Genomic DNA, 26,129 nt, shown 5'->3' with positions numbered 1-26,129 from the left:
ATTTATGTGATAATATAAAATGAAAAACATTTTAAAATACCAAAAAAAAAAAAACGTAAAGAACACAAGGAACTGAGGGAATAAGCTCTAAAACCTCCGTTCTCTCTCTTCGGTTCTTTGTCTATTCGCCGCCACCTAACTACCCGCCATTAACGGAGTGTGACTGACCCACCATCGCTGGTCACTCAGTCACTTACCCATTCGGCTCCACAAAGCTATGAGCCACGGCGCACGGGGAGGAAACAAGCAGATCGAATCGAGTCGCCGTCATCTCCCGTCTTCGAAGAAGCAGTTCGGAGAAGAAGCAAAAACCCAAGCAAATTAGCCCAGATACCAAAAACCCTTTGCTTTACAATCAAACTAACTTTCCCCCCGACTCAAAAAAATGACCGAAAGTGGTTCCACTTCCGCTGTGGCTGTGGCGGTGGAAAGCTATGTAATGGTGCACAACATTGCTAAACGCCACAACGTCGGCACATTGGCCCGGAGCGCCACCGCTTTCGGCGTATCGGAGTTAATACTGGTTGGCCGCCGTGACTTTAACTCCTTCGGCAACCATGGCTCCGTCTCTCACCTCCGCTTTCGCCATTTCCACTCTCTAGTCGAGGCGCGTAACTACCTCAAGGTAAAACCTCTCTTCTTATAGCATTCAATTTTTATTTTCTTAGTGGATTTCTTCATGTGTATTTGATTTTTCAGGAGAGAAATTGTGATATTTGTGGTGTGGAGATTACGAATGATGCTGTACCCGTTAATCAACATCCCTTTACCAGGAGTACTGCATTTTTACTCGGGAATGAGGTTGGTGTCTTCACTAACTTTGTTTGTTTGTTTTTTTTTCAATTGATTCAAGTAAATGAGCTGTGTTCGCGTTTGGTCTCTAGCCTCTTACGTGTTTGTTCACACAAATGGATCGAATCAGGTTGTATTTCGGTTTATTTTTGTGTTCATATAATTAATCTGAAGATTTTAACTCTAAATAGTTCTAAGTATTGGTAGAAAAAAGATAGTAGCTATGAAATCTAACCTTTGAGAAAAGAGAGAGGTGGTGAATATCACATCTAATGTATTCAACAAATATTTTAAAACCATGGAATATATCGACCACTCACATTTTCTAGAACACGCCATCAAAATGTTGTCGCCGAAAGGAAAAAAAGTTATCTTTCTTAATATGGCCTGATCCATGTTTAAATTAAGGAGTTATGTGCGGAAGCAGTTGCTTGTGACTGTTCCCCTACTTAAAGTTTGAGAATATAGACATCTTAGGAAACTTGGAGTTTTTGATAAAAGCCCGGTGGATGAGGATCACATTTTCGATTATTTGGATTCATTGGTTACACACATTTCCTAAGGAAGTAAAGTCCAAATTTGATAGAAGAGAAAAACTATTTTGCATCAAAGATGATGAAACTTCAAAAGGGTCACAAGTCAATCCAAGTACCAACAAGACAATAATTAGCAGAGATGTAATGGGATTGGAGTATTGAAGAGGGAGAATCTTGTAACTTTCTTATTTTAAGGAAAAAATTTTAGTTAACCATGTGTCGAAGACTCCTTTGGTCACACATCAACACCTTCATTGAATTTGAAAAGGATAAACTCATTAAAGAAGTATATAATTCAACCTTCGTCAAATCCAAAAAGGACTAAACTCACTAAAGAAGTATACTTCCTCCGTTCCTTCAATATTGCACCATGTTGACTTTACGCTTCCCAACACATGACTTTGACTCTTAATCTCTCTAATTATGTATAAGTAAAAGTTATAAAAAATTGATAATTAGAAAGTATATATCGATACGAATTTAAAAGATTTTACATGATTACATATTTGCTTATGCATATATTACAAAAGATGGTCAAAACTCAAAAGCACAACATGAAGTGTAAAAGTCAAAATTGTGCGATATTTGTGGAACAGAGGAAGAATACTTCTTTTTGATCTTTATAAAATGACAGAAAGGTTAGAAGATAATTCTTCTTTATTCTATTTTTGAACTCTGATGAGGAAAAGAAAGACAAAGAATAAGCTCAATAAATGAGCTGGAATTTATGCCATCTATAACACTTCCAAAAGGAAAAAAGGCAATAAGAGTCAAGTGCGTGTTCAAAATCAAGAGGGATGGTAACGATGCTTTAGAGAGCTACAAAACAAGGCTTGTTGCCAAGATTACAAGCAAAATCAAGGCATTTATTAGGAAGAGGTTTTTTCTCTGGTTAATCGATTAAAGACAGTAAGGTTGCCAATTTCAATGGAAGAAATCAATTTGCTTTTCTTAATTGATATCTAAAGGAAGAGGTGTACATTGAGCAATCAGAGGATTTTAGCAGACTTGAATATAAAGTACTTAGATTAAAGAAGGCATTGCATGAGTTAAAGCAAGCACCAAGAACGTGGAATGGTCATCTAGATAAACACCTACAAGACAATGGATTTTCAATGTGCATTCATGAGTATGTCCTTTATGTGAAGAAGCGGCACAATAATATCTTCTATGTTTGCATCTATGTGGTGGATGATCTAATATTCAAAGAAAGTAATGGTAAAATTGTTTGAAGATTTCAAGAAAAGAATGGCACGTGAATTTGAAATGACGGATATGGGACTCATGTCCTATAATCATTGGAGTTCTACTAAGTGATTATGGAGTTTTCATCTCCATGTCTTTACGAAACCATTTAAACTTTGAATATTTTTTGAAGATGCAAAAGTTAGTTGATATAATGAGAAAGTGAAAGTTTAAGGAGTGTAAAAACTAGATAAATTTGTTATTTGAGAATAACAATTGTAAAGTGTCTTTGATGCTAAAGAGTAAAATAAGGAATGCTAAGAGAAAAAAGAGAATGTTAAGGAGAAATAGAAGGTGTCAGATAAATTGTTTAGTTAGTAGCATTATATAAATGCGTAGGATGTATTTAATTTTATGTGCTCACATTCAGGAAGTTATATGGAGTTATTGAAAGTGCATTTGTTTACCTCTCTTCTAAAAGATTAGGATGATCAATCAGGGTAAATGAAAAATGATTAGGCACTCACTATACTTTGATACAATCATAGAAGAGAAACCCCCTCTCCAAATTTGTTTAAGATAACTAGCTAGATGTATAATCTTGGTCAATAAGTTGCTAGCTAGCTAAATTAGGCTGTTACCTAAGTGTAGCCTTATCCTTTGCCGAATTGGAAAAAAAGCAATAAATATTTGAAGTTGTTGCACGAGACATATTCATCTTTTGAAATTGAAGTTTTTATTCATGAAGATAGTGGTACTGTTTAACCATTGGGGATTTGAGGTTTTGGTTAAGAGTGCAAAATTGGGTATAATATGTACTGTTTGTTGTCGAGGCTAGCAACGCTGTAGATGATACGGTGGAAAGTGTTCTGCTGGGTTTAGATGAGTATATTGTATACGTCATCTAGTAGGGTACTAGCTTTAGTTTGTAGCAAAGTAGTGATTCCTATTCCTAACATCAGTCGAGGATTTGGGGAATTATGTACGCCTCACATCTTTGACCTTGTGAGTTTGGATCGTAAATCTGTAGAAGAAATAAAATAGCTGAATACAGGAACTACGAAGACTTAAGGTTTTGGCGTTCCTGTTGGTAGGGTAAACTTGGTTTGACTTACACTTTGTTTCGTTAGTGTTTGTGGAGGCCCTGGAGGGAATGGGAGGGGGGGGGGAAAGAGGGAAGGGAAATTTGAGCTTTCATTTTCCTTCCGTCTTTCCAACAATGAAGGGATTTGATTTATTAGAAGGGGAAGGTAAAATGGATCCCTCAATTTCTTTTCCCTTCCCTTTCCCTGCGCCTCTCCAAATAAGAGACATTATCTCGCTCACTTCACCTCTCCTCCCTTTCTCTCCAAAATTTTCTATCCAAACATCTATGAAGCATGGGTACGCCTCCCGGGTGCCGTTTCCCGTACCGGGTACGGGCTGGATTCGCCTAGGATACGTACCCATACGAATCCAAAGGGGCGGGTACGCGGGCAACTTTTGGGGACGGTTAAGGTGAAGTCGGGGACGGGCTGGGTACGTATTTGAAGAGGAAGGCACGTACCCAACAGGTATTGTGACATCTTAGAGGCCCAAATTCACATTTAGGGTTTACTTTTCCAAATTTCCCAAATTTTCTCTCACCTGAAGTGCGTCGCTCGCTCCTCGCCGCCGATCGTCTCACCTGAAGGAGGAAGACGTTTTTTCATAACGCCGGTGACAACTGAGAAGAAGACGAAGAGCCAGAAATTTGAAGCTTCATGGCAGCGGCGTAATGAAGAAGACGAAGAAGGATGTAGAAGGTGCGGTATCTCGGTGGTGACTAAATTCATGGGCTTATGACTACAATGAAATAGGAGTATTTATTTGGGTGAAGATGTATTAGGTTTATCACGTGCCCTTATTTGTTTGATGCCAGCCGTTCCCTCTCTCCCTTTTCCGTATTTTAAAAAGAACTTGCTGCCTGCTGTTCACCATATTTTTAAAGAGAATCTTATGCCAGCAGTAACAACAGCAAAAGTAAACAAAAATTTTACTCTATCTCCTTATAATATTATTATTATTGTTAGTTTTTTTTATTGGCTTTAGAAAACTAAAATTAAAAACTGAACGAGGCCTTTACTCCATCTCCTTTGATTTCCTTTGATTTCCTTTTTTCTTGATTGTTTCGAATATTAGTACTTTTTTTTATTTTGCTATTTATGTATGGATGTTTTATTCAGTTTTTTTTTAATGCCGAATCCATGCCGTACCCGTTTTTTGCAATTTTGATTTTGTCGTTTTCCGTCCCCGTACCCGTCCCGGTACCCGTTCCCGTACCCGTTTCCGTGCAACCTAGCCAAACATAGTGTAAGTTCCATCTTCTTGGTAATAAAAGGAGAGAAATAAAAGCTCTCAAGTGAGGTTGTATTCCTCCACGTAGCGATGTTTGTTAGTTTGCAATAGCGTCTTGGTAGAAACTTAAGCTACTGGCGCCAAGTTTCAGATTCCAAACGCAATACAACAACAACAAAGCCTTAGTCCCAACATGATTTGGGGTCGGCTAACATGAATCGTCGTAGGAGATCGTCAAAAAAACAAGGAAGAGAAAGTGGAATTAATGAAAGTAAGATAAGAGAAAAATGTATATATATTATAGAAGAAATATTGTAAGAGATAATAAAAATAAGTAAAGTTTAAAATAAATAAATAAGTAAAATAAGTATATTTCAAAATAGCATGTAAATTAAAAAAAATTAAAGAATTTTAAAAATTAAATAAAAATAAAAATAAAATAAAAAATAGAAAGAAACAAAAACATGAAATCTGTATAAATCAACTGAAGTCATCAATGTATATTCTCTCCCTCCACTCTGTCCTATACAACGCCATATTTTCCTCAATCCCAAGAAAGCTCATATCGTGCTCAATCACCTTCCTCCAAGTTTTCTTAGGTCTTCAAGAAATGTGTAGATTCCAAACGCAATGTGAAGGCAAATTGATGGAATAAAATGACAAGGCTTTAATTTGAGAGACCGACTTGCATTTTAGTTATCTGGTGCTTAATATTTTTAATTATTAATTGTATAGAATTATGCGAGTCCAAAACATTGGTTTAAGTTGTGATTAAATAGCAATTGAGACCATGGTGATTATGGTTTGTTGACTTAAAATAATCGTGAATGAAATTTTCCTATGCACAAATTGATGAAAAGGAACTGAAATGCTTGAGAATCTTGAGATAGCTTTGGACCTTTTATTTGGCAGTGTTCTACTGTTATTTCTTTATTTATTCCCGAATTTTTTTTGTGCTCTGAGATCAATACATTCTTTCGCCATAATTTTGGATATGAGGAAAAAGGAGGTTGGTTCCATTGTAAATGTGTAAGTGGGGCAAGTACTTTGAATCAAGAGGGCATGTATTTTCAGTCTTTAACCAAGTCATTTCAGGTTAAGTTGTAGTTTCTCTTTCCGATTGTTCTAAGGTTTATAATTTATTTTCATGGCCTGATGGTATGCATAATGGAAGTTGAGTAGCATTTAGCTGCTTAGATGCAGCTGTTACATCTTTGTGAAAACAGCATGCTTAGGTTGGAAACTTGGAATTGTTACATAGATGGTCATCATGGAAAAGTATCTGATATGTTGTATCTGTGGGTTTAAGATCTAGCACTCGGAGAAATTAACAATAGCTTTCTTGTTGAATTGGTGGCTTCAACCCTTTTATTTGGTGTCCCAATAAATTTGCAGAGATTTTCAGATCTATCATCCTTTGATGTCCGCAAATAAACTTATTTTCAATTTTGATGAGAGTTGGAATTGGCTGTTTCATGTAGTTGGATTAATAACCTTATCAAATACTTAGTTGTCGACCTGCCGTCCTCTACTAATTGTATGGTATGCTAATATATATATATTTTTTTGCCACTTCAGATCTACAAAATATCCACTTTCTGGCATTTAGCAGTGTTATGATGCATACATCTGAAACCTAAATGTTACCCTTTGTGCATTGTAAGATTCACTAGATTGGCATTTAGTAGAGAAAAAAAAAATTACTCATGGGACCAGCTAAATGTAGTGGTCGCAAACCATCTTGACCTCCCCAAATCCCACAAAAGGTGGGATCCACACCTGGTGCTATTAAAATCTAATTTTGTTACCTAAGAGACCCTTTAATATTGTTCAAGAAAAAGGCAAAACATACCATTTGGAAGGAAAATGGAAAACTAAAAAATATAACCTGATAGCTGTTATATAAGCTAACATGCTATGTTATTTCGACACTCCGGTGGAAGGTGTAACACCCCGACAATTCTCTCTTTTCTAAAACAACATTTTAATATAAAACGTAGATAATTATCAAGGCATTATCGCCCGTGTGAAAACGTAACGGCTTATTCAGAATTTTGCAGCGGAAAACATAAAACTAACTTTAGGTTTATAAATAATCGATTACAGGTTTAAATCCCAAAAATCATCCAACGAAAATAAGGAAATATAAATAGTACAACAAGTTTAAAGTCCCAATTAACAAACCCAAGTTAACTCAGCAAATCAAAACTAAATACAAGCTCTCTATTCCCGATCCCAATGATGCAACATCTTCAAACCTGCAGATGGACAATGCTTATTGATCCTTAGAGACTGCTCACCAAAGATTGGGTCATCACAGGATCAATAAGGCATAGCCATGATCAACATGCACAAGCAAAAGCACGTAATCAGCAAAGCTGATTACTACATACTAAATCAATAATAATCCTAACATGATTCTATTAAACGAACAATCCTAACATGGTACTAAATAAAACATAAGCAAGGATAATCAAGATATATTGACTTGAAGACTATATTTGACTGAACTAGACCTTTGTATCATTAACATTATTTTAATTGAAATAGTCAATGGACTGAGTTGTCTACTAGAAACTTCTTCTTCTTCACTAAGGAAGACGAGGTACGGGCGCGACTCCGTAAACCCCAATGACCTGCGATATCGAGGGACTTTTAAATAAAAATAGAACCGGTGATCAATCCGGCCCCAGAAAAAGCCATAGGCTACCCATGACCCCAACTCCTGATTGTCCGTCACTTTAGACGTGCACAGTCTAAAGCTATTGCTACTCATTTTCACTTTACATGACTTAACTTTTAATACTTGGTTATGACTCATCAAACATTAATATTATATTCAACATGTAAACACAACTTCTTTTATCTTTGAATTAAACCAGTGATTACAACGTTCAACCAAGAGCCAATTCCAACTATTTTAATCCTTCCTTTATCCATATTTAAAAACCTTTATTAGGTATAAGGTTCAACTACCAAACAAGGTCCTCGGCCTTTATAAAGTAGTGAAAATCTAAAGAGGAACAACGATCAATAAAGATCTAAACCAATATTAAATAATATAAAGTTCCCCAAAACCAACATGCTTGCATCAGTATTCCATGCTAACATGATTCAATTCTTATAAATAAAGTTCTATGCTCAACGCATTAATTCAACGACATTGAACATGAAATTCCAACATAAACAAGTTCATAAATACATTCATCATATTCTCAATACAACACACATCCAAGCACACAGGTATGTACGTACCTTGTGTAAACAAACTGATAGGCCACTTTAACGAATTCAAAAGTCGCCCACAAAGAATTCTCCGCCTAGGATAATCAAGAAACGTACCCAAATCAATTCCTAATAATTTACAGCAACACTAACGTACTCTAAACACATCCTAAACATATTTAGAACATTCCCCAATATCGAAACTTAATTAATTAACTTCCTAGAATAGTGATTAATTCCCTAACGATCCCTAATTATCATAAACTCCAACAAACGTTCCTTTTTAAATTTCCAGCAATATAAAATAATTCAAAACTTGCTCAAAATATATTCAACATCCTTAAGATCATAAAAATAATAACTTTAATAGGTATAATCATTCTATTATGATTTTAAACATAATAAAACCTTAAAAATTCATGCTTTAATAGTTTAAAATACTTATTTAACCAAATTAATAAATCTGGAAATTAAATTTGTTACTTAAACATAATATAAATTCTGAAAATATACTTTAATTATAATAACTTGTAATTTATATTCAATAAACACGAATTAAATCACTAAACTAATTTAAAACCCTAACTTACATATTAATCAACCAAAACTGAAATTAATTAATTTACAATCTCAATATCAAATCTGAAAATTATAATTTAACTATAAAGATTAATAATTTAATTCAAGAAACATAAATTAAAATCAATAAACTTAAATCAAAATATTTAAATAACTTAGGGTTTAAGAAATAACCAAAACAAGAAGGGGAGAAGAAGAGGATAGCCGACGACAAGGGGCGGCGGCAGCAGGAACAAATGGTCGTGAATGTTGGTGGCGCAACGACGGTTCAGGTGGCAGGGAGGTCGTTGCACGACGTGAAGAAGGGAAGACGAACGCGCGGAGAAGAAAGAGGAGTGCTGCTGTGCGTGGAGGGTGCGGCAGCAGCAGGGCGGCGCGGTGGTTGCGCGGCTGTTGGTGGTGGTCGCTGGCGCAAAAACAGAAACACCCAAGTTCAGAGATAGAGCAAGGAACGAAAAGAAGAAAAACGAATGAGGGGAGAAGGAGAAGGAGGAGGAGAAGGAGGAGGAAGGATTACCGTACACAGGAGGAGGAGGAGCGACGGTGGTCGGGTGGTGGCGGCGGAGGATGGCCGACGGCGCTGGTGGTTCGGCGGAAAAACAAGGAGGAGGGTTTGAGTAATTCACGTGAAAGGGAGAGAGAGTTTGAGAGTTTGGTTTTTATTTTTTTTATTTTTTTCTTTCTTCTATTTCACGTGAAGTGAAAGGGTGAGAGTTTTGGCAATTTTCTTTGGGCTTTTTCCATGTGGGCTAGGATTAGGATTTGGGTTTTAGTGTTTGAGTCAAACCGAATAGGATTGTTTTTTTTTTTTTTTTTTTCGAATTCCACGAGTTTTCCTAATTCAAATTCATTTCAACATAAATTCTAAAATTATTTTTGATTGCACAAACCGTTAAAATCTTTAGAATATATTTATATGAAATTAAATATACATTAAATATATAAATATAATAAAGTTCCAAAAATCGTTAAATATTTAGAACGTACTTAAAATAAAATAAATATACGTTAATTATATATTTATTACTAAAATTCATAAATTCTATTTACATATAAATAATATATGTTAAAATATATTAATAAAATTTATAAATTTACGGGGGATTACAGAAGGAGAGTGTCGTTTGTTGACATGACACGACTCGCGACACGACATTCGACACGTGTCCAGGGAGGTGTCGGAGAAGGATCCGGAATTAGGTGCCGAGATCGGAGCAGGAGAGAAAAGGAGTTGGGAAAAAAAATCAATATTTGGTATCTAAGATGAAGATAAAGCTTGGTAGGCGAATAAATTAGTCTTACCCGGAACCAAAGGCACTGGATCTTGAATCTTTTACTAATTCGATGCTATCTGTGTCCAAATTTCGAACCCTAGCTCTAGCAATTGAAGGTCGGGGAAGGCGAAGAAAAAAAATATGTCGAGGCTTTTGTTGTAGAAGGAAAAACGAGATGAAATCACTCGCCAATTCTTGTCTTCATTGATGAATGTTTTAGAGTTAGCCGCGCCTACTATTTTCTCCTTCCATTATCATTTTCTAATTTTCTTAATTTTTTGCCGTTTGCTAGTGGGCCTTTCCTTTGGTATTACCTTTTATTTTTATAATATACCAGGGTGGGAAAGTGGAAACAAACCCACTTGACTACTCTTTCTCACAAACTATTCATTTTTTTATTTGTTTATTTTTATGGGATAAATTGTTTTTTATCACCTGACAAAACTAGAACTTGTATCTTACCGCTTAAAAAAAAAAATTTAACTTGTTTTTACCACCTAAAATTGGAAAAATAGATGAAAATGTTATGTGGGGGACCACAATAAGAAATATTTCTGATATGTTCTTTTCTTCCACGACTTCATGTATTTGACTCCCTCCTCTTCCCCTACTTCCTTCTCTCCCATGAATTCACATAATTCTTCCCCTCCTATTAATTCACAAAATTGACAAAATTCAATGACGGTAAAGAGAGTAAGGTGAAGGAGTTAAAGGAAATCACCCATGGAGTGTAAAAGTCGGAGGGAAATGAATTAGTGTGCCCCACATAAATGTTTCATCTATTTTTCTGTTTCCAGGTAGTAAAAATCAAGTTATATATTTTTTAAGGTGGTAAAATACAAGTTTTAGTCTTTTAGGTGATAAAAAACAATATTTCGAGTTTATAGGTGGTACTAAACAATTTATCCTTTTTTATGTTTTTCTTTTCTAAATTTTTTGTAAGGAACTCTAATTCTTATTTTTTTTCTTATTTTTATGTTTACTTTGAGAAAATGTTTTTTTTTTAAAATTTTATTTATATAAAGTGTTGAATTTTTTTTCCTACACTTATATGGTAGCAGTGTCTAAAAAAACTAGTCAAGACACTCCTTTGACCGTATCAGAGTGTCTTCAAAGGTTTGGTTACTCTGACACCTCAGACATGACAAGTTGTGTCTGAGCACATAGCTAACATGTAAACTATCTCTACTCATAAACCTTCTATTCACTTTTTTTGACTCCCCTTCCACTATATTTTCCCTCTTGTTGGATTTACAGGAGCATATAACTCTTGCTAGAAAGGAATGGAAGGGGAGGATCATGGTTGTCATTACCGGAGATAAATCTTGGTTCGTGAGGCCGACCCCATCATTGGGATTAAGGCTTTAATGTTGTTGTTTTATTAATAATATGGTCGTCAATATCAAAATCATCTTGTATTAATCACCTTGCTTGGACATTTTGGGCAAAGTAAACTGATGGCGTGTTTAATTAATGTGGCTGGTAACTTTATCATCTGAAAGACTTATTTAATTATTTTCATGAAACTTGATTAATTCCTATTGTTCTGCATGCATTAGTTAGAGGCTATCAGCAATGTGTCCCTGTGACATTATTTCTCATGTGGGATTAGATTTACTGATGAGATAGGTAGTTTTTCTAAATTATTGGTGAAAATACTTGTTAAACCTTTTCATGTATGCTGGCGAGTGAAGGATTGGAAAAGCTTGGGTATCTTTAGTTCTTTACTACTTGCTGATATATTATATCTGCCAATATCTTGCAGGGAACAGGCCTCTCAACCAAGGAATGTGAGATATGTGACTTCTTTGTGTATATTCCACAATATGGAAGTGGTACTGCTTCATTAAACGTTACTATAGCAGCTTCTATAGTCCTTCATCACTTCGGAGGTAAATGCTGGGGATTGATCTTAAATCACAAAATTTTGTCAATGACTTGATTATATTTTTACATTACCATGGCCTACTCCTTTCCAGCCTGGGCAGGATTTAGTGAGAGGAGCCGTGATGGGAACAAATTTGTTGTTGCTGAAAGGCCAACAAGACAATCAAGGCGTAGTATGTGTACTGAATCAGATGATGCTGTTGTAGAGGAGCGTCGTCTTCGCAAGGAAAATGCTGCTCATAGTTTCCTTGATGAAACTGGTGACGGTGACGCAGGCACCAACTTCATGGATACATTATTTGACAAGTTAAACAGTAATGAAGTTGATTTAAGTGTCTCAGACCAAAATTTGATTAAATAGCTAGCTCCTTGGAACGTATCCAAGATGGCGTTGACTCTTATAGCCAGCCACGGCTAAACATCTCAAACTTTACAGTGATGGCTTCTGAGTTCCATGTCGCGTAAAGTAAAATCTTGAAAATGTACAATGATTTTTCTGTACCTTCAGTGAGTTTAGTTATTAGCCATAGACAGGACAGTCTTGCAACTTGGAAGTTGCCCCCAAACTGTCTGTGTTTCTCTCTCTTTTTCTGGATGGGAAACGTTTTAGGGATTGTGTGTGTCCAAGGAGCTTGTTTGGGTAAGCAAGACATGCGATTTCTTCGATAATTTAAAATTTGTTTCTTTACTGATTTATAAAATTCAGGATGTAAAGTAAACTGGGTAGAGAATTTCCAAATGCTGATTTCCTTGGAAGAAAGTGAAATTATTCTTTGATTTATGTTTGTCTACATTTACTCTGGATTGACATGATTTATTTTTGACAGTTTAGGAGCTCTGGAATTCTGCTGATTTATTTTGTCCAGTACATTATGTGATAATGCAGGAGATATGGAATTCTTCTGATTTATTTCTTTCATGTTTTGGAAGATTAGTTCAATACGAAATGGAACCCGGATGAGTAGGAGATTCATTTTGGTCAAGTACGGATATTATTTACCATCTTTAAGGGGTAGATATTGCAGGATTATATAGATGCATCATGTTTGTAGACACCTAATTTGCGTCTCTCCAAACGTTTGATATAATCGGACTAAAATCAAGGTTGTTTATTTGGTCCAACTTTAATCACGTGGGTCTGCAATTACGATAAGGGCAAAAATGTTATTTCACTTCTTCATTAAACATCAAATGCATTTCACAAACATTTTAAATTGCTTTTGGGATCGGTCCGTACCTAAAGCCCTAAAGTCTAACTCATTAATGATCTCTTGACCGAACCTACAAGGTCACACCAATGACATAAAACAAATAGTCGGATTAAATGAATAGGAAATTCATTTAATGGCTTTTGGGGAAATTAGTTCGAAAAACATAAATGTACAATGAGACGTTGGATCAGAATCGTATATCGTATTGTGTATATTCGTAAGTTAAGCGAAACGAATAATCGTATCATACGGTATTGGATCGTCAAGTACTATACGATAAACCATTGGACAAAAGGCCATCGGACGCGTACGAAGAACAACCCACGAGCTGAGTGCGCGTAGCACTCAAGGCCCATGGGCGCGAGGCATAGCAGCGTGGGCGGCGACACAACAACACAACACACAAGCCCATGGTCGTGTGGCCGTATGTGCGCGCATGGGACAATCCACAAGCAGCAGAAGCCAACGACACAAGCACAACACGACCCATGGCCTAGCGCATGTGCGCGTGTCTGTTGGGCTGGTCGTGCAGGCTGGCTGACAAAGGCTTTTGGTCGATTGGCTTGCACACTTGCCTGGGCTTATTAATTAAACCTAAAGTTTTGCAATTGCTAATTAAGTCATACACAAAACCCGGGGACACCTAGGGATCCTCAATTCTCTTTGTGCCCCCTAATCAGTGTTCATCCCAAAATCCTACACCCCTTGACTAAAGATTATTATCAATATTCAAGGTGGAGCTTCACGTGTCGGTGGGCGTTTGTAGAGGAACTACGATTGGAGTTCTTATTCGTGTTCGTAGACTAATCGGGAGTAAACGCGTCGAATGTATGCATTGCTTAAACTATACTTTTATATGGATCCTGATTTTGGGATTAATTCCGCTTATATGTTAATATGATTAACTGTATTTCCCATCAAAAGTATAGCCGGTCAGCCAAGTCGAGGCTATTGCGACTCTACATACAACACAATTGTGGATTGGTGGGAAGCGTGTTTAGAGAAGCTGGAGGGTAATGACCATCTGTTGGGCTATATGGTGGGGGGGGGGGGGGGAGAAACAAGTGTGTTATTGAAAGGGAGATTGACGAGCCAACTCTTACGCTAGACTATGCACTAAATACTTGCGTTGAGGCACGAGAGGCAATGGATAAACAAGGTAGCCATCACGGGGGAGGGACAACGACCCACCCTACGAGTTGGTCTCCACCGGACACGGGGTGTACGGAAGTCAATATGGATAGGTGAAGTAGGAACGAGCCTATACCCGCTTTTTAGGGATGCTTAACGGGTGATGCAGTTTGGGGAGATTTGGGAAACAAGGGTGGATAAAGCCAAGGAGGTGTTATGGGGTCTGAAGGTGGCAATGGAACTCGGTGTGCGTCGTGCGGTGGTGGAGAGTGACTATTTACCAGTCATCCAAGCTATGTGTGGCAAGGCGCAAGGGTTAAGCAACTTTCACTTAATTATTGCTGATGTTTTAGAGCTAGTTCTTGCTTTGATAGTGTTTTGTGGTCCTTCATTAAGCAAAATGGGAATAAGGTATCCCATGCGCCTACCAATTACCAACCATGGGACTTTGGCTACGTTTATAGGGAATTATTCTTGTGTGGACCTGATCCACAACAACATTAGTGTGGACCCAAAATCAATAATTTCATACATAGGACATTTATTGTTCATATAATGCCTATAATAAATTAAATATTAAATTTCTTAGATAGTAGCCGTTTTTTTAATCATAATAACTCTATATTTTTTATAAGTGAACTGTGACTTAAAATCGCGTTATTCAAGCACAACATATAACAATGACACCAATTTGATATTTTTTTCATAAAAATCCATCAAAATAAATTAGAAACAAATTATTGACTTTTTTTTAGACTAGTCCGTAGACCAAGTCTATTTAAAAATTGATGGTTTATGGGAGACTGATATTCCTGAATCCATTTCTCATGTAATTGCTTTTGATTATGAAATCTAAGTTTCTCTTTTCCCTCAATTTTTTTTTTATCATGTCGATAAACGGGTACCCCAAATTCTTCATTAACGACAACATATGATAACCCAATCTCCCATTGAGTAAATCTTGAAACCCCACTTAACCGGGGTTTTGAAGTCGTACAAGCACATCGGCAGAAATTCCGCTACAGATTTCCAAAATTAAATAATAATTCCAGTTCTTGCTCCCTTTGATCAAATGCCTTCCAATTCACTGTCACTCTACTGTAAGTCATATACTTGTCTAGAATTGATCAATCTTTGTTTTTTAATGCAGAATTAAAAATTAAAAATTAAAAAAATATCCCCCAAATTGAAGATTATCTACTCTTTAGGTGAAGACTATTCTTTGTTCTAGGGTTTTCAAATTTGGTTAAAAACAATTCTTTAATTTTTGAGCCCCTCATCTTGTTCTTCCCCAAAAACTAAGTTCTTACTTCCTTTTTTTTTTAAATTCCAAACCCACGTTTTTTCTAATGTACGTTCTCAGTAATATATACCCAATTCTTTTAACGAATCAGTCTTTGAAATTTGTTTTTTTGGGCTGATTTTTCTGGGTTTTGATTCTTGATGTTCATCATTTGTTCATGTGTAAATATTTGTTTTGAAGGGATTACTGGAAGAAGATTATCAATTTGGGAGTTTATTTCTGTAATTGATTCTTGCAGAGAAGCTGCTGATTCTTGTTCATCAAGTACTTGTTCTTTCCATTTCTGGTATGCAATTGCTTTATTTTAAAGTATCCTGATTCTTTGGTTACCCATTTCGGTTTTTTTTTGGTATTCATGCTCTGTTTGTTGCTGTTGTTGTTGGGTTTGTTTGTTTGGGCGTGTTTTTTCGGGATCCGTGTTCTTGTTTATTGCGTGTTTGGACTGAAGATGTGGAAGTAGAATCTATCAGTGTAGTGTATCAGTGTAAGCGATGGGTTGTGTTTATGGTAAATGTTGTAAGCGACATCATGGTAAGGCGAAGGAAAATGGTGTTGTATATGGTAAATCAGGTGTCCAAGGAATACCTGTATTTTCTGAGAGATCATTGGAAAGTATCCCTGTACCTTCACACAACTACAGTTTGGAGTACTCTGTTCTTACGCAACGAGGGTATTATCCCGACTCACCTGACAAAGAAAATCAAGATAGTCATTGCATTAGGACACATTTGTGTGGTAATTCAAATATTCATTTCTATGGAGTGTTTGATGGACATGGGCAATTTGGTGCTCAGTGCTCTATTTTTGTGAAGGATAAGTTGGTAGAGATCCTGTCCAGTGATTCCACACTGTTACAAGATCCTGTAAAAGCTTATAATGATGCTTTTCTTAGAACGAATGAGGAATTGCACAAAAGTGATATAGATGATGCAATGAGTGGTACGACAGCAATTACTGCTCTTGTTATTGGGAATAAACTATATGTTGCAAATGTGGGCGACTCTAGGGCTGTGATTGCTCTTAAGAAGGGAAATCAGATCGTTGCACAGGATCTATCTCGTGATCAGACTCCATTTAGGCAAGATGAATATGAGAGGGTGAAAACTTGTGGTGCTAGAGTTTTAAGTGTGGATCAAGTGGAGGGTTTGAAGGATCCAAATGTACAGACATGGGGTGATGAGGAGACTGAAGGCGGTGATCCTCCAAGATTGTGGGTTCAAAATGGAATGTATCCTGGCACAGCATTCACACGGAGTGTTGGAGATAGCACAGCCGAAAATATAGGTGTTATAGCTGCTCCTGAGGTATCAGTGGTTCAACTTACACCAGATCATTTGTTCTTCGTTGTTGCAAGTGATGGCGTCTTTGAGTTCCTACCAAGCCAGGCGGTTGTTGATATGGTATGTCATTCCAATTACAGAGCGGAGCTTTTTCTCTCACTCCTTGTTAATCTTATTTCATATGTTTCTTTCTGTTGTTTCTCCCAGTGGATTCTTTTTGGTGGACTGAAAATTTTCTATATTGAGTATGCTCACATTGTGTTATGACTATGTTGAAAAAGAAACAGCGTCATTTACTCTCATATAGTGTCCAATTGTCCATAACATTTTGCTTTCATGGTGCTGTAATGCAGTATTACTTTGCTACATGCGCCGCAGGACATTATAATTGTTTTAGTTTAGCTTCTGAAACCAACTTGTGAACAGACTAAGCAAGCCATAATGATGCAGATAGTTTGATCGTAAATGCATTAAAGATACTGTAATGATACGTTTTTGCTAAAAGTTCTGTTGTAGACCAATACTTCAATTTTCTGTTATAAACAATTGCATGAAATTTGAAGCCACAGCAAATTGCTGGATCTGACTTTGATATAAGGCGTTTTAAAGCACTAGGGATTTGGTGTCTCATATTTTTGTAACATCATCATTTACAGTGTGCTATGCCAGAAGAAGGAAAACATACTTGTGCACTATTAAATTATGATCTAGATGCCAGCAATTTCTTTGATTTATGTAATTGTAGTAGAGATTTTTCTTGAGTACATTTGAACTATCTTTATAGTTATCTGTGTGCACATAAATCTCTTATGCCTGTAGCTATGAATCTTCATCTAGTCCAATGGTCCTTTGTGGTTATGTACATTTAATTCTGTTTGCATTTGTTGTCACGTGTGTTTAGGTTTCAAGTAACGAAGACCCTCGAGATGCATGTTCTGCAATAGTAGGAGAGTCATACAAACTATGGTTGATGCATGAAAATCGTACTGATGATATTACGGTCATCATTGTGCACATCAAAGGTCTTTCCAGTGTATGTATCTCCTTTAAACTTTTTCATGACTGTTATTTTCATTTGGGCTACTAGTTGTTTAGCTGCTTAACAATAGTGCACCATACCACATACTTCAAAGTATTATAATCATATTAGAGTGTTATAAATGCCTCCTGTGTTACTCCAATCTAATGTACACTTTTGTACCTATTTACCCAAAGTTTTCTGGATGTTGATCTTTATGGCACCCCCTGTTGTTTACTCAACTAGTTGTCCAGATTAACATTGTTATTTTCTTTATACTTTTTTTCTTGTTTATTGTTACTTTGGGGGGATAACAGATGGAGTATTGGTTATGCATGTGTGGGCCTTGTAGTTTTTTCTCCTTTTTGGGGATTTATCACACATCAATGGCATTCAGTTTGGTAAGGTGGAGGGGCTAGTATAATTACTTAAATTAAATACTGTTTTGATTCAACGCAAAGTAAAAGAGACTCCTCTTACTAAAAACAACTTAAAATATGAATTCCACTTTTAATGTACAATTAAAAGTCCAGGGTTCTTAAAATTGGACTTTAATTAAAATTTTAATACTTTTATATACAGTTTGTTTTCATTTCATCATCATTTTATATTTGTACTTTTAAGGGGGTGTTTCACGTAGGGTGGTTTAGGGTTCCAGGTTTAGGTGCTGGTAAGGGGAAGGTGTCATGTTTGAGTTTGATGGGACCTCGAAACGGAGGGAAGGAACTGGAGAGGGGAGTAGATCAGGTGTTCAGGAGTAAGCGGATGGAATGAAGTCCAAAACCCAGTCAAAAGTAGTCGTCAAACAAGCTCTTGTTGACCAGACTCTAGCTAAAAAGGCAGCCACATAGTTCGAAGTATAAACTTGAACTAGTTCTCAAGAAACAGAGTTATAGAGCTACTGTTTAGTGCCGTTAATCGTGAACAAATATTGCTGTGCATTCGGGTATGCATTTGCAAAATCGTCAATGATTTGCGTAAACTAGAATCAAACAAGAGGGTTTTTGTCACAAACTCCCAATAAATTTCACAAAGAGAAAAGATAAAATTTTCATTCAATATCAAGCTAATGAATTTTGTCTTCTCGACCCATTTTACAGAACAAAAACAATATAAAGCGTAAACTAATGACAAGGATTGCAGATGGGGTGAACCATTTACACCTGGGGTTACATGGCTATGTGAAAAGAAACAGCCGAGTTGTATAACTATAATAATGATGGTCCTGGTGAAATGGAACTCAACCCACTTATGTGATTTAGCACTGCTCAGCCATGCAGATTGCCGTGACCATGCTGATTTTGCATTTTGAATTTCGGTGGAACTCAATGCTCTGTTGCCAATAGCTCTGTAACTCTCTCTGTTTGCTTTGTGTTGCTTGTGTGACTCCAAAGTGTACCTAAGGCTAGTATATGCTCCATGCTCAAGTTCTTATGGCTTGTGTGTAAACTGTCGCAACATTTATCGCTTATTAAGTGAAAGGACGCCATTGGCGGGAAACCTACCGATATATGTTATTTGTAATTGGGATTCCATAGCCAGGGGAGTGTTCAATTGTTTAGAGCCTTAGCCTTGGGAATGATGCTTTGTTATCAATTGGGGCAGGGAGGAGGAATCCAGTTCTAAAAAGGGTAACAAAGCCTGCTTTGATGGATTGCGAAAAGTTTTTCTGAACGATTTATCTGTGCTGTGTAAAGCAACTACTTACAAGTCTTTACTGTTGAATGGTTTTCAATTTATTGTTACAGTCAAATATAGGAACCACCGGTGAAGTGAGCAAGGGAGATACAAAACCAGCTGCAGTGAGGTTGAAAAGTGCTGCTTCAGACGTATCTGTTACTACTAAATCGGACGTATACCAGCCAGAAGGAAGTAGTTTATCAGATCAGCATCCTTTTCGACCTGTTGATCAAAGTGCTGTTGTTCCTCCATTGAATTCTCAGCCAGCATAACGATTAAGGTCTGTCTGCATCTTTTAAGGAAGGTCCTTATTTATTATAATAATGGAAATTGAAATTGTTTTTTGTGTTTATTTATGGCAGCTGCTTGGTTTAGATTGGTTTCAAGAAGCGCTGCATTTTTTTTGTTGATCTCCTCATGAAGTGGTAGGGATCTTGATTTTGCATGCTTTTAATCAATTTTGCAGGTCTTTGTAATTCTAGTTGAATTTAGCAGTCATGTAGTGCTCTTCATTGTTGTTAATGGTGTTAGTGTAACATCCTTGTGTCTGGTTAGACACTACCATTTTACGTCTGTTTTCCATTTTCTCCACAAGTATTATGAATATAATGTGCATATGGTCCAAGAGAGTGGGATATTAATCACAACTCAAAAGCCCATATCAGCTAATTTCAATTGCAACATGGATTAATCGATTTATAGTGGTATTTAAAGTCATTAGTTAGTCATATTTCATCAAAGTTTAGCATTAAAGGATTCTCATATAATCATATGTTGCTTTTGTCAGGTAAATGGAACTGATTGTTAAAAACAAGCTACAGACATGAAAATGCGGGATCTTCTGTCCGAAAAAGTTCCTTGGGATAATAATAATTTGTCTGGCCAGCTAATGTTTGCTTGCGGGTTATTTGGGAGCAAAGTTACCATTTCTTTGATGAAGTGGGTTTGTGGGCGGTATTTTGCCTTCATCTGATTCTCTATACCACCGGCAACATACCTACATATGCTTCTTAGTTTCATGTCTCGAGCAAGTTAAAGATTTGGCACTTGAGCATAGTGAATCATGTGAGAGAAAATCATGTTTGACAACCATGGTTTAAGTATGAAATTATGTACTAGTATTAGAATTGGTGGATTGTCGATAATTGAAGTCCACAAATTCATGGTTATGATTACTAATTTTCACTGTAAATTTCCCTGTACAACTCTGGATCTGAACATTTTGCTGGTATATCCTTTTATGCTAAGACATGTTAAGGAATCCTTAATGTAATACGGAGTATCATTGTCATTTTAGTTTGTAGTCAAATGCTCGAATTACTATGTTGTTGAAATTCTTGACATTTTGAAGTCGCTATTTGGCAGAGTGCTTTTGCTGCTAGTGTATGGAGAATTTGGATAAAGGCCAAGATCAAGAATCAAGATCAAACCACAAAGGAAGTTTGTGTTTGAAGCATATTTGCATGTTAGAATACAAGACCTTACAAAAATCAATTATATATAGCTTTGTCGCTCTTCAGTGGTAAAAAAACAAGTCGAAATTCGAAAATGTTTTCCTGGCATAACGTTTTTGGGGTCTGCAAGATGAGGTTTGTTGTTGATTGTAACATGCATGGAACTGATACAGAAAAACGAACTTCTTTTTTTTATGGATTTTGACTTGACAAAGTTATAGAAAATGAAGAAAAGTAATATTATTATCGGGACGAATGAGGGTAAAATTTTTCCACAATAGAGAGTTCAGGGTCTGCAAGATCAAGGTTATGAGAGATGATTTATACACTACTAGTGTCAATGCACGCATCATTTCAAATTAGGCAATGATCATTACTCTTTGTTTATCACTTTTTTTAGACAATATATTTAGAAAACATTACCTATCAAGTGAATAGGGGTAATGTGCATGGACACCAAAATTCACAAAAGTTTGCTTTGTATAATAGAGATTTGCAAACAAAATTATTCAACAGTTTCATTCAAATTTGGTTTGTCAACAAGTGAGTTTCCCAAAACAAATCGTACTAGTTTAATTAGTAAAATGATATGATTCACAAATCACAATTATGGCTTTTCAATTTCCACCTGTTGACAAACCACTTTTGGTTTATGCAAACTAGTGAACTGTTTTGTTGTTCATACAACTGTTCAATGGGACAAAGGTGTTTCTTCCCTCCAATTTTACAGTTAAAGGAGACATCTTTGTACTTTGAATGCAAATGAATTTCAAAATATAGTCGACATGTCTTCCGCTTTGTTCAAAACCACATCCATTATTGTGGCAGCTATAAGAACAGGTAGAATAGTGTATGCACGCAAGCTGTTCGACGAAATGCCTAACAGAGATACAGTTGCTTGGAATGCAATGCTTACATCTTATTCTCATCTGGGTATTTACCCAGAAGTCTTTTCACTGTTCCGTGAGATGAGAAATGCCGATACTAAGCCTGACAGTTTCACATTCACTGCTACTCTGAGCGCTTGTGCTGGTGCAGGAGATGTGAAATATGGTTCAGTAATTCATGGTTTAGTCGTTGTTTCTGGGTGTCAGAATTCACTTCCTGTTGGAAACTCTCTTATTGATATGTATGGCAAGTGCATGAGTCCTTGCAGTTCTGAGAAAGTGTTCGAGGAGATGGGATTGCGGAATGAAGTGTCCTGGTGTTCACTTCTGTTTTCCTGTACTAATGCTGGTCGTTTAGATGTTGCTGCAGAAGTCTTTTGTAGGATGCCGGAAAGGGTTGAAATTTCTTGGAACATTATGATTGCTGGTTATGCGCGGCATGGAGATTGTGAGTCGTGTTTGAGCTTGTTTAGACAAATGAGAGAGAGCGGTGGTTGCCCCGATCAATGGACTCTGAGTGCCCTAGTAAACTCACACGTCGGAAGGGAGGAAACCCGATATGGACGCATGATCCATGCTTTTGTGGCTAAAAGTGGATGGTATACATCCGTTGAAGTGCAAAACTCAATCCTGAGCTTTTATACTGAGTCAGGATGTCGAGATGATGTTAGCAAAGCTCTTGAATCCATCGACTGCTGGAATCAAGTTTCCTGGAACTCTGTCATTGATGCTCATATGAAAATGGGGAATACCCATGAAGCTTGCAGTCTGTTTCAAAAAATGCCAGAAAAGAATATTGTTTCCTGGACATCAATGGTTGCTGGATACGCAAGACAAGGGCAGGAAGCAGAAGCCATTTTACTGTTCGTTAATATGATGAGAGATTCTGTTAAACCTGACAAGCTAGCATTTGGTGCAATCCTCCTTGCGTGTTCTGGTTTGGCTTTACTTGGGCATGGTTTGATGATACACGGATGTTTGATACGGCATGGTTTCCATGCTTGTGTTTACGTAGTGAATGGGTTGGTTAACATGTATGCGAAGTGTGGAGACTTACCTGGAGCAAGCAGAGCATTTAGTGATGTCGTGAACAAGGATTTAGTATCATGGAACACAATGTTGTTTGCATACGGGTTGCATGGACGGGCCAGCCAAGCCCTGCATCATTATGAAGAAATGTTGGCACAAGGAATAAAACCAGATGTTGTGACATTCATTGGTTTATTAATGACTTGTAGCCATGCTGGTCTTTTTGAGAAGGCTCAATATCTTTTGGAGTCAATGTCATCAGTTCATGGCCTATCTCATGAAATGCATCATGTAGCGTGTATATTAGATTTGCTTGGGCGTGGTGGGTTTCTAGCGGAAGCCAGAGTCTTTTCTCAGGGAGTAAAAGCTTTAAAGGAAAACTCGTCTGAAACAATGCTTGGAGCATGTTCAATAAATCTAGACATACATTTGGCAAAAGAAATTGGCCAAGAATTGATTATTTCAGAGCCTCGGGATGAGATGAGTTATGTTTTAATGTCCAATTTGTATTGTGCAAGTGGGCAGTGGAGAAAAGCTGAGACAGTGAGGAAGACTATGGCCGACCAAGGAGTACAGAAAACGCCTGGATGTAGTTGGATTGAATTGAAAAATGAATCAACAAGTTTTGTTTCATGGGATTATTCACATCCATACATGGACAAGATGTGTAAGATTCTTAGTATTCTTGAAATTGAATTGAGATATCCATGCTTTTCTAATTACGGAAATTAAAATTTGTTCATATCTGACATATATATCTGCCCACTTTTCATAATTCTGCATGCTCTTAACAAAACTAACACATTTTATAAATGATTCAGTATATGTTGCTTACATGCTCGGAACCGTACTAACATTGCTATGAATACTTAGCCAAATTATTTTCTCTTCATTTAAATTATTATTTCGAGTTGCTTCAAGACTGTATTGCTAATGCTGAAGCCCAGTATCCACGCCTTTTGACTTGCTGCATGTGACCTGTATACCTGGCAATATTCTTACTTGATGTTGCTTACATGTTCCATAATATTTATTGATCATTAAGACATTGATGGGAACACACCTCTTGAATCTGTGTTGAGCTGTAGCACAGCCAAGGCAACAGTCGTTTGATTGCGAGGTTTTCTTCATGAAATTTAAAATCACAAAGAGCCCATACATTATGCTAAATGTCCTCTAAATGCTATATAGTATGCATACTGATAATCAAGGATGCATAGAGTGATTAGTGTCACCTGATGGCTGATATACAAATGAATATACTTTTACTTGTTCCTTTTTATTGCCTGCCAACAATAAGTCTGCTAATTGAAAGATTAAAGTGTGATTGCCATGGATGCTGAATGATCGATTTTGCTAACGAATTTGTATCCATAAATATAATATAAATGTAAATAATTTACAAGTATTATAAAATACAACAGATGTTTCACTACATGAACTGGTAAAATACCATCTCTTAGATGATTTGAGATTCCTCAAAATTTACTAGCTGAGCAAACCAAAAGAAAAAAATTGGTGACATGGGTAGATAACCAGAAACCAGGAAAAATATTGGAGCAGCTACAAGTCTATAACAAGCTAAGTACATACTGAGAAGGTTTACCTTGATAATCAATAAAGGGGTTGAAGTGAATCTTGGGTGGTGGAACATTCGAAGAAGCTGCAAACGGATCCACCAATGCTCCTCCTCCTCCTCCTCCTCCTCCTCCTCCTCCAGTCTTAGCTTGGCTGATATCTTCATCAAACACCTCCCATTTATCTGTAATTATTGTCTTCAAATGTGGCTTTTTCCTTTCCATATCATTTACTATATCTTTTCTTTCACTTACTGCCACTATAGATTCTGTATTGTGATTACTAGTACCTTCCTCTTTATAATCAGCTTTATCTGACATAATTGCTGCTGACTGCGAGACCCCATTTCCGTTGATAATTTTCTCGAGTTCTAATAAGTCGTCTTCCAGAATGTGTTGAATTTGTGGACATTCAGTTCCACGAAGCACCCCAATTATTTGGCAAAACTCGAAATAATCAGACAAGTCTTGTGCTTGTTTGTTGGCCTTGTGTACTACATCCAGAGCGATTGAAGCCTCTGCTTTTCCCAACCGATTACTGTAAATTTTGAGCAATGCCTTAGCTATTCCATCACAAATCTTACTATACAACTCATATACCTCAATAACCATACAATCCATAGCTTCGAGAACCACCACTTGATCTGTCATCCTGATGCCACCATACGGTCTGACATGTAGTACTGTTTCCAGGAGATTCTGCCATCGTTTTACCCTTTCAAGATGCATCCTTATCTTATCTTTCTCCTCTACTATAATTGGAAGCTCCATTTCATCATGCAACTCTGCTGAAAGCGTGACAGACTTAAGGTCGGAGAAGACAAAGTAAGCATGAACAAAACTAGTGCAAGCCCCACGTAAGGGGCCATCACGAATGTAACCATCTTGGAACCCTGAAAGATCAAAGGGGAGACGTCCAATCTTACGTGTGCCAGGGGCCTTTGTGCAGAGGACTCCATGAAGGAGGATTAAGGACTTGAGAGCTACAATCCAGTCTTGTGTGCGTTCTAATCGGCGTGTTAGAGTCCATAAGAAAATGACCAGATGAGATGGAGAGGTCCTAACCCACATGAACACACGCTGTGCATTCTTGTAATCAACACAAGAGTCATCATGACTCGTAGCTCTGATTACAGCTGCCTCAAGATCAGGATGCCTGTGCTTCGTCTTCCTTGTTAAGCTTGTCATTAAAATGCTGTTTCTGTCCTTGATTTTACCCGAAGCTCTCCTCCATAGCTGCTTCATTCTGATTGATTTATTATTATTTACGACTTGTTTCGAATGTGATTATATATATGGATTATGGAATGATGGTTATTGATTTTCAAAATGTTGGGATTGAATTTTAGGAAAATTGAACCAAGAAATCAAGAGAAAACAGCGCTTGCTGGTCGGCAGAAGGCCGCTTCCTCTTGATTTCCTTCTCCCTGTTGGAAATTCAAGCCAACAGCCTGTTGAACATCAACGTGCGCGCATGCACTTTTCTACAATCTCTCTCCTTTTTTTTTTTTTTAAAAAAAAAAAAAAAAAAAAAAAAAAATATTATTACTAATTGTTAATTAACTTTTTTTTTTTTGAGGAGAACTAATGGTTAATTACTCCCTTCGTCCCAAAATTATAGTCCTGTTTTTCTAATTGGGCGTCCCATAATTATAGTCATGTTTCCTTATTTCAACATGAAATATTTCATGTTACCCTCACTTGGGACCACAAAACAAAAAGAAAATATTTCCCATGTTACCCTTACTTGGGACCACAAAACAAA

At 36.8% G+C, this 26,129-nt stretch overlaps 4 protein-coding genes across 4 annotated transcripts; 3 read left to right on the top strand and 1 right to left on the bottom strand.

Annotated features, from left to right (window-relative positions):
• The first annotated feature begins 49 nt into the window (after positions 1–49).
• Positions 50–12,575, top strand: LOC110796466 (uncharacterized). The gene is made up of 4 exons (XM_022001527.2): positions 50–625; positions 700–801; positions 11,673–11,799; positions 11,887–12,575. The coding sequence occupies exons 1-4, from the start codon at positions 386–388 to the stop codon at positions 12,153–12,155; spliced, it is 738 nt and encodes a 245-aa protein (XP_021857219.1). The 5' UTR covers positions 50–385; the 3' UTR covers positions 12,156–12,575.
• A 2,380-nt stretch (positions 12,576–14,955) lies between these two features.
• Positions 14,956–20,720, top strand: LOC110796465 (probable protein phosphatase 2C 35). Its single transcript, XM_022001525.2, has 7 exons — positions 14,956–15,236; positions 15,620–15,725; positions 15,888–16,839; positions 17,621–17,752; positions 19,486–19,697; positions 19,780–19,842; positions 20,205–20,720. The coding sequence occupies exons 3-5, from the start codon at positions 15,931–15,933 to the stop codon at positions 19,687–19,689; spliced, it is 1,245 nt and encodes a 414-aa protein (XP_021857217.1). The 5' UTR covers positions 14,956–15,236; positions 15,620–15,725; positions 15,888–15,930; the 3' UTR covers positions 19,690–19,697; positions 19,780–19,842; positions 20,205–20,720.
• A 141-nt stretch (positions 20,721–20,861) lies between these two features.
• LOC110796470 (pentatricopeptide repeat-containing protein At2g36980, mitochondrial) lies at positions 20,862–23,627 on the top strand. Its single transcript, XM_022001532.2, has one exon. It carries the CDS (start codon positions 21,657–21,659, stop codon positions 23,517–23,519), a length of 1,863 nt encoding a protein of 620 aa, XP_021857224.1. The 5' UTR covers positions 20,862–21,656; the 3' UTR covers positions 23,520–23,627.
• A 511-nt stretch (positions 23,628–24,138) lies between these two features.
• On the bottom strand, positions 24,139–25,831 carry LOC110796471 (putative clathrin assembly protein At1g25240). The gene has a single exon (XM_022001533.2). It carries the CDS (start codon positions 25,607–25,609, stop codon positions 24,359–24,361), a length of 1,251 nt encoding a protein of 416 aa, XP_021857225.1. The 5' UTR covers positions 25,610–25,831; the 3' UTR covers positions 24,139–24,358.
• Between the last annotated feature and the right edge of the window lie 298 nt (positions 25,832–26,129).

The sequence above is a fragment of the Spinacia oleracea genome, chromosome 3 (assembly GCF_020520425.1).
Source record: "Spinacia oleracea cultivar Varoflay chromosome 3, BTI_SOV_V1, whole genome shotgun sequence".
NCBI lineage: Eukaryota > Viridiplantae > Streptophyta > Magnoliopsida > Caryophyllales > Amaranthaceae > Spinacia > Spinacia oleracea.
This window is presented reverse-complemented; position numbering and strand designations above follow the sequence as displayed.

Bases quoted from the DNA above. Each gene is read 5' to 3' on its own strand.
- LOC110796466 (XM_022001527.2), top strand. From the start codon at position 386: ATGACCGAAAGTGGTTCCACTTCCGCTGTGGCTGTGGCGGTGGAAAGC. The intron at 626-699 runs GTAAAACCTCTC...TTGATTTTTCAG, and splicing joins AGGCGCGTAACTACCTCAAG to GAGAGAAATTGTGATATTTG. The intron at 802-11,672 runs GTTGGTGTCTTC...AATATCTTGCAG, and splicing joins CATTTTTACTCGGGAATGAG to GGAACAGGCCTCTCAACCAA.
- LOC110796465 (XM_022001525.2), top strand. From the start codon at position 15,931: ATGGGTTGTGTTTATGGTAAATGTTGTAAGCGACATCATGGTAAGGCG. The intron at 16,840-17,620 runs GTATGTCATTCC...ACGTGTGTTTAG, and splicing joins GCCAGGCGGTTGTTGATATG to GTTTCAAGTAACGAAGACCC. The intron at 17,753-19,485 runs GTATGTATCTCC...TTATTGTTACAG, and splicing joins ACATCAAAGGTCTTTCCAGT to TCAAATATAGGAACCACCGG.
- LOC110796470 (XM_022001532.2), top strand. From the start codon at position 21,657: ATGTCTTCCGCTTTGTTCAAAACCACATCCATTATTGTGGCAGCTATA.
- LOC110796471 (XM_022001533.2), bottom strand. From the start codon at position 25,609: ATGAAGCAGCTATGGAGGAGAGCTTCGGGTAAAATCAAGGACAGAAAC.